Here is a 16,747-nt window from a genome sequence, read left to right as displayed (position 1 = left end):
TTACTAAGGAACTCAAAGCTCACATAAACTTAGTTCAGCCAGAGACACTTACATCAAAGGATTTATCGCAACAAATAAAAGAATTTGGCAGAAAAGGGGGCCTTGTGCTTGATGGTGCTTTACAAATGAATCCAAGTAGCCTCAAAATTCTAAGGGGAGCACATTAAAACTCCCTGAGGGGTATAAAAGAACAGAGCCCCGCACATACATATAAATGAGATATGTGATGTACATAATGCACAACAAGCGGAAGAGCTGCCATCGCCGCGTCTTGTAATAACAGGTGGAGGTTGGGGGATGGTTAAGGGAGAAATCAGCTGTGTTATAAAGGTAGGAATAAACAATGTAACCAGTGGCAGCCGAGGCAGCACAAATAATCCAAAGAATAAATGTGAGTTTGTCATTAAGGCTCTTCACTGCAAAGACTTGAAGAGCTGAAACAATTAGTCGAGTAATCAATTAGATGATAGGGGAAAATAAAAGCCAACTATTTTGATAATCAAATACTGGTTTCTTTCTTTTTTTTCAAGCAAAAATGTCCAACATTTGCTGGTTTCAACTTCTTAAATGTCAAAATTAGCTGCTTTTCTTTTTTGTTTGTGATCACAAATGAAGATTCTTTGGGTTTTGGATTGTTGGTTGGACAAAGGAAGCAATTTGAGGACATCACTTTGAGCATTTTTCACATTTTTTAAAAAATGTAATAGACTCAGAAATTATTCAGTTAATCATGAAAATAATTTCCAGCTTAATTGGTAATAAAAATAATCATCAGTTGCAGCCCTATTGACATCCTGGTGATAGTTATAGTCAGATGATACTGATCAGCTGATGACATGTACATCTTAAGTGCTCTGCCTGAACTAATTACTCCATTTGTGTTCATAGGCAACCTCTAAACTTCCTGTTTTTCTTCCCACCCCCTTTAGTTTTAACACACCACCAAAACCACCTTGTGTAAAAACGTTCCAGTGCACTTGGACTAGGTTTGTTTATTCTTAAAACTCTGCCTCTTTGGTAAAATTGTCTGCCTGTTTGTCCTATTTGGATGAGATAATTAAATTTATTCTGTCTTTCAAAGGCAATATTGTAGTCATTACAAAACGGTTTAACATAAATGCGTTGATGGGAAATGGCAGGTGCAGTAAGATGGCAGGTGCGGTGAGATGAAGAGGACACAGCCAGAATACTGGAATTAATTCACAGAGGTTTGTGGATGAGAAGAATCCAGTGTTGCTTTATTTCTTTTCACTAGATGGCCTCTACAAGACCAGTTTTATTTAAGAAATGCAAATGCGACATCACACCAAGAAAAACAATGTCACATTCTCATAAAGCGCTCTTGGCATGAACAAACAGCAACATTGACAATAAATAAAATGTTGGCGAACAAAATAAAACTTTGTGAACAAAGAATACTCAGGATTGCATATCAAACAAGACAAAAAAAATATAGACAAAATGTACTTGGCACAAATTAAATAAACTTAAGTAAATTTTCAGATTGAGTGAACCTACTCTATGTCCATTGCTTTGTGAATCTGATTGTCCTTCACAGTTAGCATCGAGTATGTGCGTGTACTGTACAAAATAGACACAGATGGCTGATGAAACTAAAATAGACTAATTCCAACAAATTGTCAGTACTCAACATCTTTCTTTGTCAGTACCTTGACCTTCATAGTCTCACTCCCAGGTGGCCTTTTGCTGCATATGTTTGCACTAAACAAAACTGCAGGTACATGTGCAAGAAACCATTGTCACAATGCAAAGCCAATATATATGCACATAGTGGAGGACAATAAGTTACCAGTGATTTCTGATTTGAGTTCAGTACAGGTGCTTGACATATGTTAAATTTAAATAAAGGAAATAAAGATATTTAAAAGACACTTTGGTATTTTGTAGGTCATAATGTGCTGAACTATGCATTCATATAACACATTTTCATTAAAAAAGACCCAGTCTTGTTCTAAATTGATTTGTGTGGACATGATTATAGTGATGCCAGGACACTCATCACACACAAATATTGTGTCAAAATGTTATACTCATATATCATTGATCTTAAATCATTTTTGACCCGTGATTGCAGTCCAGTGGGATCTGCCTCGTGATGATGACCAACTGAGAGGTACATAAATAAAAAGGTGTTTTTAAAATAGGATAACAAAAAATGCAAAGTAACAGAACACTTTTACAAAAAAAGCCACTTGACCTATTTTTTAAACAGGATGACCCCTCTCTCTCAGAAAGCGAGTCTCTCGTCCTGTTATAGACTAAATCCTTCTGTCTTTGTTTGTGCTCTGTCTGTCTGTCTCTGTCTGTCTCAGCAGGGCATATGCAGTGCAACACTAACATCTCCAATCTTGACTTCCCAAAGCAAAGGAAAAACGATGTAATGTATTCTACACCCATATAAAAATAAATCAATCGCAAACATGGAAAGATACATCTCATATATACAATAAACTCCTATATAAAATAGCTTTTATGTACATATAGACAACAGACAACAATACAATAATTGACCTGTACAATGTACACCTGAACAGTTAAGACAGGTGAGAGGTACTGAAGTGTATGGCTTGATTGGGAAAAAATTCAAAAATATTTACAGACATCAACTTTACATCTTTTACATGTTTTCAACTTCCCTGGAATGAAGAGGTCTAGGGAGAGCCCCATGCCTCGCTTTCTTTTCCATTCCCTCAGGTAAGGCTACCTTTATAGAATTGGTCCGCAGAGACTATTCAGCCTCATGGTATTTTGCACAGTCAAACTCACTCTCAGCTCTACTTTGGTGACATATGATAGGAGCTGAAAGCTTGAGTCCTAAAACCATTTATGAAACTGTCTATCACATCCATTACAAAGAGATTAGTTGGACGATCGAAACGCCACTTATTGAATTTTGTGATGCCCAGGAAGACCCAGACCTCCTGCTATTCTTCTAGAAAGGATCAACCAGTTATGGACATCCCCCTTCACTTCCACAAAGGTTAGACGCCAATAGACTCCAGTGTGTAACCTCAGACAGCCCTGCTTTGGTGCCGACATTTTGTCCATGGGTCTTTGAGACGTACCCAAGGAACACTTGTTGTCTTCCCAGGCTGGAGGGTCTTGTAGGTACAGTCATAGACTTCTATCCTTCCTCCAAAGGAGTCCTTCAGTAGTGTCCTCACGGAGGTTCAGCACAGGATGGAAACCCCTTCAGTAGTGACCAACTGACCAGCGGTGGGGTCGTACGTCCCAGCCAGGTAGTAGAGGTCTGGGGAGGTACTGTTCGGCTTCTGATTGCGAGTCAGACACTCATACTCCTCCCTGCTCACCACCTGGCACTTATGAGAGATTGTCTGGACGTCATTCTCATCCTCATGACATGACTGGTACAGGGCATGCTGCATAAGGAAAAGACAGGGTTAGTTGCATCATTGTCATGCGAACGTTCTATGCTACAAATGGCAACAGTCTCCACAAAGTTGTAACTCTTCATCATGACTCACCTTGCCATCTCGATGCCTCTTGCCAAGCTTGGTCTCTTCAGGATGGTAGAACCACTTGACTTTGACCACCATGCTGGAGGTCCAGGATTCCCAGAAGTTCTCAATTCGACCTACGTATGGGAGGTTCGGGCGTCCCGCTGAGAGGAACACAGCACAATCTCCCACTCTCACTGTGTCTCTGCCTCGCACAATGGCCTTATAAAAAAGCTTCCTTGCCTTGCCCTTGAGACCTCGCCGCTGTGGAAAACAGACACTTTGATCAGTCTTGTTTGATAATGATTATTATTACCTCTCTTGACCTTTAGTGGTTTAGTATTCTAAGCTAACTGATATTATGAGAGAAAAGAAGGACAAATCTTTGCTACACTGATGAAGTAGAAACATGGATGGAATATTCTCACCTGTGTAGGGTTTCCTGACCACCTCCACATTTGTCGTCCTGAAAGGAACGCAGACATCTTGGGCCTTGGAATGAATGAGGTGTCATCTGGAAGCATCCTAGGTTTCTTCACAAAATCTTTAGATGATTTAGATGGGGAGCTGGTGCATTCTTTCCTCTTCATGGACTTGCTGTTGGAGACCTGGTCAGGGGGGCCTCCTTTGGCATTGGAAACAGCCACAGCTTTGGCCACAAATGAGTGCTGGTGCGGCCTTGAAGAAGTGGAGGGTTCAGAGGGTTGCAGGAGCCCCCGGTGGGAAGACAGACAACTCTGAAGCATCAGTGTAGAACTGTCCTCATCCTCTGAGCTGTAGGAGGAATCATTGTCAGAGGAACACAGGCTGGAACTGGACAGAGAGCCTGAGGAGGAGGAGCTTGAAGAACCAGAGGACGAGGAAGAGACAGAGAGACGAGACAGGAAGCGGCCAGCCGTCCTTAGTCCACCTGAGGCTGCAGCCAGTGCAGCCCTCCTCCTCTCTTCCTCATCATCTTCAAGATCAGAGTAAGAGCTGTGACACTCTCTGTGGGAGCTGAAGCCCAAGTCCCCATATTCATCAAGACGCAGAGAATAGGAGGGCTTTCTTTGGGGTGTTGTTCCTTTCAGGAGAAGTTCTACCCTGGACGCACCACCCTTTTTGTTATCTTTAACCAGCAGGACAGGGTGAGAGTAAGCTTCTGTCCTGGGCATACCACCCACACTGGAAGATCCATCTCGCAACAGCAGAGCCTTGCTGTTCTTTGTTTTGGGGGATGTCACTCCTTCATGATCTAATTTGACCAGGAACTCTTGTCCAGACTTCCTGCTCCTTGGCATAATTAGCTCATCTTGCCTGCGCCTCTGGCCATACAGCCCACTTCTGGAGCCCAACGATAAACCTGGACTCTGCCCTGTAGACTGAGTACAGAAGGAGGAGTAGCCATTTGCAATGCTGCTGAAGGAGTCCACCTCAAAGGAGCTGCTGCTGAAAAGGCCTTTGGCTGGGGTGGAAGCCAGTGGCTGGGTCCTAGGCAAGGGGAACGGGTCATCCTCTGTCCCTCTCAAGGCCTTCCTGGGTGTCCCATTAAGCTGAAACAGGTTGTCAGATGACCTCTTCCTGGTGTTGCCCAATGAAGGCCAACTCAGGAAAGGTGAAGGATTTTTATTGGCATTCTCAGCCTGCTGTTGCTGCAGCTTTTGTTTTTTCCCAGAACCCTTTGGTCTCCCTAAAATGAGGAACACACGTGTCATGTTTTAGCAATACATTGCAAATGATGAAACATGGCTGTCTCAGTTGTACATACTGTTCACTTAACAGTTGTATCAAATAAACTGTTCAATCTAATGCAGGCGTGCGACATCGACGTCTGCGTGTAGCCCATTTTTATGTGACTGTGCAGACTGTAGGCATAGCAGACTGTGCATGCTCCCATACAAAGGAAAATCTCTTGTTCCAGATTCCAGTCCAGTCCAAAGAACTGCAGTCAAGCCAACCATGGCTGCCACGCTGCAATAAAGTTAGTTTTAAGATAGATATTCGACAGACTCTCACTCCAGATCCAGCGGAGTCTCTTAGTCTCAGTTTTACTGGTAACAATGGTAATGGTAAGCTCACCTCCCTGCCCTCCGTTTACTGCTGGGGGCTGACGCGAGCCATCAATTGTAGGAGAAATTAAGAGGTTGAAGGGTTAATTCTTACCTGGTCTTCTTTTGTGAACAGTTGTTTGGCTGTTGATGAATGTATTGAGTCTGTCAGATGGTCTGTCACTGATGGGGGCCTGCTCCAGACTGGAACTTTTCTTGGCTGTCGTCTCGCTGGGTAACAGCAGGGCAGGAGATGACTCCCCACCTACAGGACAAGGGGCAGAAGATTATTAGCATTTACTTACAAGTAGACAATACAGTGCAATATGAAAGGGACAATTCGCAGTAACACAGAGAGAAGACACCCACAGTGAATCTGGTATCCAGGAGGCAGGAGGCGGATGTTTGGGAGAGAAATCTTCCCTCGGTCTCCATCATCAAACTCTACCATCACCCCTCCTTGCTTCCCTTCATCAGATGAACCACCTGCAACAGACAGAAATGCACTTCATTGGGTAAGCAGGGAAGTTAGCAAATGCTAAAAATGATTGTAAACATAAAACTAAATATATAGTTGAAGATAGAAAGGACACACAGGAAAACAGGGATGGAAGAAGCTGATGTCTCACCTCTGCGAACATAGCCTGGGTATAAGCAGCGTGAGCGTTCGCTCCAGTAAGCGCACACCCTGGTTCCTTCAGTGAGCACAGTCTCCGACTCTGGCCGTACATCCAGGACCTGAAGGCCAGACCAAAACATAATTAAGATTCATTACAGGCTGCACACACACAGACATGCATGCATACACACACTCACGCACACATACAAACAGTGTGAGAGCCATAGAGCATTGTGCATGGGCAGCCACTGTGCCACGTTTCCAAGCGGCACTTATCTCATGCCAATGTGCCAGTCAGGGCTGAAAAGAACGGAAGCCATGATGCAGTAAATCCTGACTTGCTGAGTAATACTAAAGAGGGCCTGAATAGAGGGCTTGTGATTGCAGGTTGCCAGATCCTCCCTCCAACAATGCAGGCAGCCCCAGCATCCGCCACTCACTGGGGGCTCTTTCAGGTTGCTTTCATTTACTGTTGCCATGGCGAGGGACCCTTTGACTGATGAGGTGTGGAAGTGGGTGTGTGTGTGCATGGGGGGAGGGAGAAGGAGCGCGGTGAAAATCGGGGCATTGGTGTCAGAGTCAAATAAATGGCTTTGGGACTAATTTAAAAGACAAGAAAGTGGAAGTGTGGCATAATTAGGACCAGCTGCTATCTGATGAGTGTTTAAATAAGACTAAAGTTGCCAGAAGTGCTTTGTGTGGAACTGCCGGGAGAATCGGTATGAGTGAGCTCACTTGGATAAAGTGGAGGTCAGATAGTAAATGGACTAATGTATCTGTGATCTTCCACTGCAGAACAACAGGCACCTGATGAACACTGATCCTGTGGGCAGTTAAATGCTACGGTAACACTTAGGGAGATTTAAACAATATAACACGTAAGACTTCTTTTATGAGTGTACTTGGAATTATACAACCTGATATCAGACAGAATTGTCAGCTCGTTGCACTTTTTCTCCATTTTCAGTCTGACATTGCCTCAACTCTGACTGATTTCTGTGGAGGAGGGGTATTTGATTTTCCCTCGCCAATCACCAGAGATGAACATATCCATCTGAATCTAACGTCATTTTAAGTCCATACTGATGTGTAGCTTCGCCAACACACTGGTTTTGCCAGGTGTGGAGCAAAGCCATGTAAAACACACTATGTCGGGCGATACTGAGAGGACATGTTGATTTAGAACAGCTGTGATAGCAGCTTCTAGCTTGTCCATAAGAGTTGCCATTGTCGTTATTACTCCTCATTGGTTCTGGCGGCCCAGAGATTAACAATGGCATTAGTCCTGCCTGTGGTGCTGATTGGCTAATCTTAAAATTCTCACTGGATTGTTTTTTATTTCAACTGAGAAACCGCTGTTTCATGTCACAATGCCAGACGAATCAGTCAACTTGGTGGAGTGGGTGGTTTCCGAGGTCTAAACCCAGGAAAGGATTTAATACTAATACTGCACAAAAATACTTCAATTAGGTTCGTTGAGGAGGTGTAATTAAATCCTATGCACCTGTGATGTAATAATTTCAGTTAGCTTTAAACACAGAGGTGAACAAAAATGCAGGGTTTCACATTTCATCATTATATTTACTTAATAATTTATCCTGCTTTATTGAAATGTAAGCAATGCTTCATGACTTTAAGTGAAAATGTCTGCCTGTTTTTTCAAGAGGAAGCAAACAGCTCAAATTGCACAGATGCTGCACTTCAACATAACAAACAGGAAATTCAGTTAGATTTAGTCTATAATTCATGCAAAGTTGTGATAACCTCTATGTCATAATAAGATTTATACAATTTTGATGAAATATGATCACAAAACTATTCTAAGTGGGGTCCCAGGACAGTCATCATGCCCTTTTGGCAGCTTCTCCTTGCCCGTATTAAACTGACAGCAAAAGCCATTAATCCAAGGCACAATCATGCCAGTTAAACTCTGCTCCATTGTCTGCAAACACAACCTCCTCTGCTCTGTCTGGCAATAGAGAAGACTTTTGTCCACAGTTGGAGAAGATGTGGGTATGACGGTGGCTTTAGGTGACCTGGCATCCTCTCAGTAGAAAAAAAAAATGGAACAAAGGTCACCAGCGATGAAAACTCCAGTCTGGATGCAAAGCAAACCAGGAAGCACATTTTACCTAAATGCAAATGAACACCAGCCAAGAATGTGCTGTGGTTTCTCTAATGTATAATTATGTCTCATTATATGGATGACTTCCATAAACTGTAATTGTGTCTTAACATGAGTGAGAATCACAAATCCAAATGGTCTTGTGGTTTAGGTAAAAGCAAAATCCTAACCCCACCCAGGTGCAACTGGAAAAAACAACGAGTATACAATTTTATTGTAAAATAAAGACACATGTCTTACAAAAGCTGGATAGCCCTACACTTTGGACCAGCTTCTCTTCATACACTGTTGTGTCTTTGTCGATGTGAGCCTTTAAACAAGTCTGTTGCTTTGGTGGCAGCAAGGGTGTGAAGTTCACGTCATCTTCCATTTAAGCTCCAAAACATGAATGGATCCAGGTGTTAGCGGGATTATCCCACCCACACACCGAGCGTGGTTTAATGGACATCCACAGACACTCACATACACACAAACCCAAAGATCCTGCCTCCCATATGTTCATATGCATTTAAGAGGTTTAGATGGCCTCAGTGACCCTGGGAGAATGTCAGGGGAGGTTGACAGAGTGAAAATGAAGGGATTGGCAGAGCTACAGAGAGGCTGGGATGCTATGGAGAATTGCAGAGGGTGAGAGGGATATTTAAGAGAAATAGAAGTGTTGAGTGACCCAGAAGACCAAACAAGTGATGGTTTTTCCTGTAACAAAGAGTGTTTTAGTGCAGCGGGGTGAACTTACAGCTTCCTGTAGCAGCTGCTCCAATGAATAGATTCTTGGGCGGTTTCCTCTTTCACCATAGATAACAATGCTGAAGCTAGAGAAAACAGCATGGCAGAGAGAGAAGAGAAAGATATTTTCAGATGCTTGTATTATGCTTGCTTGGCTCCCGTGTCATATGTTACTCCCACTCTGCTGTTGTTAAAGCAGCTTTTTGCTGCCTGAGCCGGAGGAGCCATATTGATACTCAGAGCTAGGTATGGGACAATGTGGGGTTTGTACAGTGAGAAGGAAGGACATAAAGAGAGATAAAAAGAGGCAAAAACTTGGGTACTGATGGTAACTTCTAGTCCTCTCACGCAAAATTTGTCTTTTCATGATCCTAAAGATGCCTACCCCAATAGACCTTGTATGCATGATTTATTTTATGGTGTTTTGATGTCTGAAGGGATGTGCTAGCCTCAAGGATAATTCATTAATTTCATTTCCCCACAATTCTAGCCATATATCAGCTTCTGCATAGAGGTTTAGCACATGTGCAGATTAAGCACTGACAAAAAGGTGTAAAACATGTTACTGTAATTTGAAAGACTGAAGTAATCTAACTCTATTAAATGCATCATCCTTACTTCGATTTCAACCTGATTAAAGAAATACTTTGTCCCCCAAAATGATCATTTGTGTATCAGTTAATCACTGTGTTGCATTGAATTCCTGAAGAAAACTTTTTTTCCGCAGGCCTCCAGTGAACGAAGAATCCAAAAACAGAAAATTCTTGATGAATTTGTTGCGTTTAAACAGCAAAGCAACGTCAAAACATCTGTTAACAAACTCTCACACAATTCCAGCAGCATAATCCAAGTCTCATTTATTTAATCGTATGCTTAGACAGACTGGCCTTTGCAACAGGGAACTGTTCAGAGAGTGAAATGAATCTATGCTCTAGTTTTGCTGTTATTAAACGAGGTCGCCTATGACTTCAATTCATCAGGACTTTTCTGCATGTTTGGATTCTTCGTTCACTTGAAATACAAAGTTGTCTTCAGAAATTCAGCGCAACACAGAGTAATCGGGGCGGTACGGTGATACAGTGGTTAGCATTGTCACCTCACAGCAAGAGGGTTCCTGGTTCAAACCCATGATGGGGGAGCCCTTCTGTGCTGAGCCTGGGTTTTCTGTGGGTACTCCAGTTTCCTCCCACAGTACAAAGACATGGCAGGTTTATTGGTGACCCTAAATTGGCCATAGGAGTAAATGTGAGTGTGAATGGTTGTCTGTCTCTATGTGTCACCCGTGTGATAGTCTGGCAACCTGTACAGAGTGTACCCCGCCTCTCGCTCAATGTCAGCCCCCCTGCAACACCCAACTGGATAAGCGGTTACGGAAAATGAATGAATGAACAGAGTACTTGATAAACAAATGGTCATTTGGAGAATGAAGTATTTCTTTAAGGTTTTGACATGACACACAGTCAGTGTATTCAAACTCTGACTGATCACTTGAACCACTGCTTACATGTCGGGGATCTCCAGCGTGTGGACTCTGGCAGCATATAGAAGCTCATCCTCCTTGGAGATCAGCACCTTCAGTCCATCAGTTAAGAGTTCTTTGGTCAGGACACAGTTGGGAACTGTGTGAGGAAAAAAGCAAACATCACATTTAATATTTCACAACATCATTGAGTCTACCTGCTGCCTGAAACGCTGTTGTAAAAGATACCCAGAGTTATGTCTTACCTTCAGGGCTTTTGTTGTTGTATGAGCGGCTGCTATCCTCATCTTCTTCTGAGAAGCTGCTGCCATCCATCTGAAAGCCCTCATCGGCCGCGAAGCTCTCCAGCAGCCGACTCACTGCTCGTCCCTTTGGCTGTAAAACATAACAGAAGGGACGCACAGAAGAATAAATGGTACAGGGATGGATAAAAAAATAAACGTGGAGACGGAAAGTGTGATAGAAGAAAGGGGAAATTGTTTAGCATGCTACTCAAAGTAGCAATTAACCACAGGGGACTTCACAGTGCCTGCATTATCTTGTACCAGTAGCCATTTTTTCACTCTGTCACAGCAGAAGGTGTGAGCCGCCCCCCTTCCCACGTCTCCTCTACCATCCTCTCCTCCCCTAAGATTACTCAGCAGGAGGTTGGGCTATGTGCGATGTGCTAAGTACTTTTAATAGTTCTACAGTAACGGTCCTCAGGGTGAGAAATCTAGGACAGTAAGACATCACCAGAATCGTTAATAGAATATACGAAGACATTTTTGTAGAACTGAATTGTGTTTGGTGGTTTGCATGTGCCTAGTTTCCTGAGTGAGGATTGAGTGCTTTCTAAATTCACGGTGTCTAGTACCTGTTGGTCCTTGCTCCTTCGTCCCCTGCCGCCCTCCTCATTCTGTGAAGATGTAGCTCCAACTGACCAGCAACTTCTCCTCTGTTGAAGTCGACAAGAAGGTAGACAAGGTGAGTGGTGGTGAGAGTGTGATATATCTCCACAGGCACTCAGGTTCTGGTCCCAACAAGTGCAGGGGAAGCAGGAACACGTGCACATAAATGATCAAAATAAGAATTTATTTTGCCTGTGTCCAGACCTTTGAATCCACCTACTCCACTGAGGTCGAGTTCATTGATTCATCTGGCATCATGACATAAAACTTCGGTTTCTTAGTTAAAATGCCACTGTCAAGCAGTGCCGAAAGCAGTGAGGAGTACTAACAACACTGGCAAGCGCTACAGTTAAGTTAGATGCTGCTATTGAGGCTGTTCCAAATCGACATGTCTTCTTAATCTGGCCTGACATTGTAGTTTGTTTTATTTTGCTCCGCTCCATGGATGGATTACTGAATGGGCCTACAGGGCACAGGCCCAGGGGCTCAACCTGTCAGAGGCCCCCATGGCCTTAACCTGCGAAATATCATTCAAGGAGCTATGTACCGACCAGAAGGAGACTCAAAATGACCACAAAGAGACACAAAACAGCTGCAAAGAGACTCACAATGATTATGGAAGGGGGCAAAACGATCACAATGATGCACAAAATGACTGCAAAGAGACACAAAGCAACTACAAAGAGACTCAAAATGACCACAAAGAGACTCAAAATGACCACAATATGACAACAAAGAGAAATGTGATACAACTACAAAGAGCACAAAACAACAAAAAGAGGCTAAACAACAATAAAGTCTGTGTGTCCATCTTCTAAGTTGGAGAGGTGGTGGGGCCTTCTGCATGTCTGGGCCCAGGGACTTGTTGTCTCATAATCCGCCCCTGCTCTGCTCTGCTCTTAAAAACCCAGCAAAACTTTGGCATGGCTACGCATCTGCATGGATTTATCTCGCTAGATTCAGGAGGATTCGTTGGTCACTTGTCCCATGGAAATCATATTAGGCAATAATTTAGTCCTTTGAGGGTATGAATGATTCATTTGAGGGAACATAACTTTTATATATACCAAAATACTTTCTGCTAACCTTATTGATTGCTCCCCTCAACATTGTGCTCTTGCGGGTCGCCCTCTTTAGCCTCTCACTGGTGGTCGGGAAGGTGGCCAGTCCCATGCTCCGCCGGTAGCGGTTGCCTCTGGTCCCAAGGCTGCCCCACCGAGGCTCCTTTGACCTGGGTCCACATGGCCTTCTAACCCCTTCGGGTCGGTGATCTTCATGGCGGTTTTTGACTGCAGTGGCCAGGCCCAGCCTACAGGGGGGCTTCCTCACTTTGACCTCACCTTCTGCTCCAGACAGACTCTGGGAGCCTGTGCAGTTCAATTAGAGAAACAGATTTAGACCGAGCTAACAAGCCAGGAGGAGAAACACAAAACAGATGCTTCCTATGAAGATGTGGGCCAGCTTTGTTGACTTATGAATGAGGTTCAAAGGACAGTCTTACCATAAAGCTCCTGTCTCTGTTTTTTGTTCCTGGCTTTCTGATTGGCCTCCAGCTTTACAACAGATGAGGGACTCGGACCTGTCACGGACGAGCTAGAAGTGACGTCTCTGAGGGGTTGGGCTCTGTAGTCTTGAGCTTCATCGGTATCATAACTGCCTTCCTCTTCTTCATCTTCTAAAGGAGATGACAAACAATACAGCACAGAGATGCTACTATTAGGTAGGTTTTTATGAACTTCCATGGCTTATCAAGTCCATCTCTTTAAGTCATTACCAACCAAGTTTAACTTACTCCCCATCATTTCACAAGCACTTCATTAGCATTTAAGTAAATAGTTTAACTGTTCATAGAAATGATGTATGAAGTGCTTTGCCTCGGTGGTATTTCCTGGTGTGAACCCACATGCATAGAACTAATGTGCAAGAGAGTGTAGGAGTGAGTGTGTGTGTGTGTGTGTGTGTGTGTGTGTGTTTGTCACTGCACTTTCTCAAGCAGCTCTTTGACCCAGTCTGTTAGTTTCCAGGGCTGTCAAAGCCTCTCACAGGCAAGTGTCCGCAGCTGTGGCTGTACATCTAGGCCCGGACCAGCCAACAAGGCCGATCACTGAGGTGTCGAATGTCCTTGCACACCCCCGTCCGTTACAAGACATTCATCAACACCTATTTTCTCACCTCTGATTGCCTTTAAAGTGATTTACAAATTCACAAAAGGCACACTTGATGTAAGAGGATACCTGACTCCATGTGTTGGCGATATTGGGGTACATCCACACTAGTCTCCACACGACAACCCCTAAAACAGAGACCTTTGAAAACACTGCTGACCTGGTTTTAGTTTGAAAACTCTGGGTCGCCTTGTAGCCTGGAGCCAGGCGGAAAAGGAGACTTTTAAAAATGATGAGGCAGACAACCACGTCTGCTTTCCGATTGGGTCTTATCAGTTACAGTGTCAAGCCAAAACATACAGCTACCTTTTGTGATTTCATCTTGTGTGGGTAACGTTACTCCATGGCGTCCTCCAGCTATAGATACGCTGCTGCTCTAATATGTTGCCATATTTGCTTTGCAGTGACTCCCAATCTGTTCTCTGCCACCTTAACCGCTTCATAGTCATGTGTTTCTCTACAGATCCACCTTGTGGTTGGTCCGAGCAAAGAAATCTCTGATCTTACTTTTCGCCATCCATGTTGTATTTTCAGTAACTGAGCAACCAGCTGCAGAGTAGACAATCTGCTTCCTGTTTACCCCAGCACTGAGATTATTTCTGAAACAGTGCCAAAATGCTTGTGTGCATGATTGTTTTAATTTCAAAATATTAGTGTGGATGTGACCTATATCAGGAGCTGTTTCTTTATTTTTAACTTGAAACAAGTCGAATGTTTATAGAGTCTTCATCATCCAAAAATACCCTTGACATATGACTGTTCCATCATACAGGGAACATTTTTGTAAATAGTCAAGACCCAGGTTCACCTTACTTGCCTGTCTTGGCTGGAGTGAAGGACAAATCCCAGAAGTCAACAGTGTGAACACAGAAAAACACACAAACTTCATACAGAAAGGGCTAAGACCAGAAAACATGCCTACATCTTTCTTATTTTGAGAAGACACTGTTTAGCACTGAGCCGTGTTGGGTTGCTGTGGCCAGTTTTATTACCCATCACTGCATATGTCTCAGTGGTCGCTGCCTCACCTTGATCAGAGGAGTCACTCTCTGCAGGGGAGCTCTCTCCGTCCTCCATCGCCTCCTGTCTATGGCCACGCAGAACCCTCGCTCTGGGCTGGCTCAGGCGGGAGGAACCCTGAGTCAGTGCGGTGGATCCCTTTTTACGTCCACGGTGCACCAGTCCTGCCCAGTTCTCTTGAGGGCCACTGTCCACACTGGCTGCTGAGAAAGTTTGCAAACCCAATCACAAATCTATATTAAGAGTGGGACTTTAGGGACTGAGCAATATGAAAGTGAAACCACAGCACTGTGCTTATTAAAACAAAACAGCATGAGGCACAAGGCAGGGATTGCCAGTAACTACCTGTGTCACTTTGACCCCCAGACTCTCGCCTGGACTCTGCTTTGCTTGTGCCCTGGCTTCTGTGTCCATGCTTGGGGTTGGAGTTACAGGGCGAAACCTCCTTGTCCCTGGAGCCCGTCCCTGAGAGAATCTTTTTACCCTGCGCTTTCTGTTTGAGCTGAGTCACATCATCGGCCAGCTTGGAGCCGGGCATGCTGTGAAGACTGCTTTTTCTGCAGCCCTGTGCTTTTATCTGCTGCAACAGAGAGAGATGAGAGAGCCGAAGAGAGCCAGTTACACTCCCGGTCACAGCAGCCGCAAAAAGCATCAGAACGTCAGAGGGAGAGGGCTCTCGTTTGCTCACACACAGAGAAGAAAAAGGAACAGTAGAAGCCCCAATGATAAAGATATTAATATGGAGAGCAGCGGATTTGACTCCTGAGGGTAGCACCTAATTAGAAATAGTGTGCAACAAAGGAATATATCAAACGCAAAGAAACAAAGAGTGGCCTCTTTTATTTCTAGTTGCATAGAGGACAAAAGGGAGGAGGACAAGGGGACCCTGACCTGTGTGCTGCTGAGTCGCTCAAAGCCTCGACTGGACAGCCTCTTCTTCCTTCTCTGGCTGTCTCCGCCCCCTCCTAGGTCCTCAGGCGACAGTGCAAGCCCCGCCCCTATCGACCTGCCAGTCAAAACAAGGGAGAGGCATTCATTAGAGAAGAATGGCGGTGGTTTGAAAGAAAAAGAGGGGGTAGGACATCACAGGGGAAAACAGAGTTGAGTCACCTCACTGTGGGATCTAATAAGTCTCCTTTCTCTGTCTGATGAACAGAATGACAAAAAAGGACATGGAGAGCCCAGTGTCTGAACCACACACTTGAAAAAAATGGGATCTAACAAGGAACCTGGGATTGTTTGAGGGCAGTGTGGCATAAGAAGCCTTAACGCTTTATCTAGGGAGTGTCTGTGCAGCCTGTGAAGCACTGCATAGCTTTGAAAGATACACTGAATGGTTGGAAGGCATTGCATTTGTATGCGGCTCTATTGTTCTCAGCGAATATCATAGCTCTACAGTTGCATTTTCATATCACTGTGGCACACTCTTTCCCCTACACTGAGCAGCATCACAGGCCAACCACTCCAAATGCCCTTGAATTTCCCTCTGGAAGCCTGCCCATAGACCACACCGACGTGAGCCAGGCCATGCTCAAACAAAAGATTAACTTCCCCTCTCCTCGTGTGCATGCAGCCTCGGAAATCACTCACATTTACAGCAGGGTTTAAATGTGAAGTAGATAAATAAAGCACATTTCATGTTAGTCCTTTGTCTGCGTATTGTACGACGTACCATTCTGTAACCACACATTGTTTGGAATCAGATGTGTGCGCGCTTCTTGTTTGTGTGAACACGGAACTTGCATGTACGGCCTCGGCTGTGTGTAGATCTCACAATCAAGAGTGTGTCAGCGTGCATCTGTAACACAGTGAAGGCGATTGTCGGGCAGTGGGACTGTCTGCCCGCTGACTGACAGGAGAGTGACAGAGGTGGCAGGGAAGTGTGAGTTGTCCCTGTGAGGCAGATCCCGCCACGGCTCGCCTTCCGCTGCTGACAAACACAATATGACAGAGTCCCTCCCCTCAGTGGGGGGCTGGGGGGGGCTGAGCGTACAGTGACTAATTAAACAGAATTGATTAGCAGGGTTTGCTGGCTAGCAGTAGTTCTCTCCAGCCTTCCCCCAATCAAAGCAGCACCACAAAGGACCCCGTCGCTCTACCCACAGGAATAACACAGGCGCGCACAAAAACAAACAGTGCCTGTATAAATGCTCATGAGCACAGCTGCATCCATACCTAATTGCACAGATGCATAGAATGTGCAGGCAGGGAGGCTT

General features: G+C 44.4%; 1 protein-coding gene across 5 annotated transcripts in view; it reads right to left on the bottom strand.

Moving 5' to 3' along the window:
• Positions 1-1,209: 1,209 nt before the first annotated feature.
• The window catches only part of LOC126405136 (BAH and coiled-coil domain-containing protein 1), a 75,886-nt gene continuing 60,348 nt past the window's right edge, over positions 1,210-16,747 (bottom strand). For 2 of the 5 annotated variants that reach the window (XM_050068703.1, XM_050068704.1), the window contains exons 11-25: positions 15,423-15,537; positions 14,877-15,111; positions 14,540-14,734; positions 12,848-13,021; positions 12,433-12,713; positions 11,313-11,393; positions 10,702-10,831; positions 10,481-10,595; positions 8,987-9,062; positions 6,136-6,244; positions 5,876-5,992; positions 5,622-5,771; positions 3,908-5,148; positions 3,507-3,743; positions 1,210-3,401 (exon numbers count right to left, since the gene is read on the bottom strand). In XM_050068703.1, the coding sequence (XP_049924660.1) occupies positions 3,192-3,401; positions 3,507-3,743; positions 3,908-5,148; positions 5,622-5,771; positions 5,876-5,992; positions 6,136-6,244; positions 8,987-9,062; positions 10,481-10,595; positions 10,702-10,831; positions 11,313-11,393; positions 12,433-12,713; positions 12,848-13,021; positions 14,540-14,734; positions 14,877-15,111; positions 15,423-15,537 (3,466 nt within the window). In that variant the 3' untranslated portion in view covers positions 1,210-3,191. The remainder of the gene's footprint in view (positions 3,402-3,506; positions 3,744-3,907; positions 5,149-5,621; positions 5,772-5,875; positions 5,993-6,135; positions 6,245-8,986; positions 9,063-10,480; positions 10,596-10,701; positions 10,832-11,312; positions 11,394-12,432; positions 12,714-12,847; positions 13,022-14,539; positions 14,735-14,876; positions 15,112-15,422; positions 15,538-16,747) is intronic. The other 3 variants (XM_050068707.1, XM_050068706.1, XM_050068705.1) reach the window with 3 other exon arrangements.

The sequence above is a fragment of the Epinephelus moara genome, chromosome 18, assembly GCF_006386435.1.
Source record: "Epinephelus moara isolate mb chromosome 18, YSFRI_EMoa_1.0, whole genome shotgun sequence".
In the NCBI taxonomy this organism is placed as follows: domain Eukaryota; kingdom Metazoa; phylum Chordata; class Actinopteri; order Perciformes; family Serranidae; genus Epinephelus; species Epinephelus moara.
Note: the sequence above shows the minus strand (reverse complement) of the source record. Positions and strands in the feature narration are given on the sequence as shown.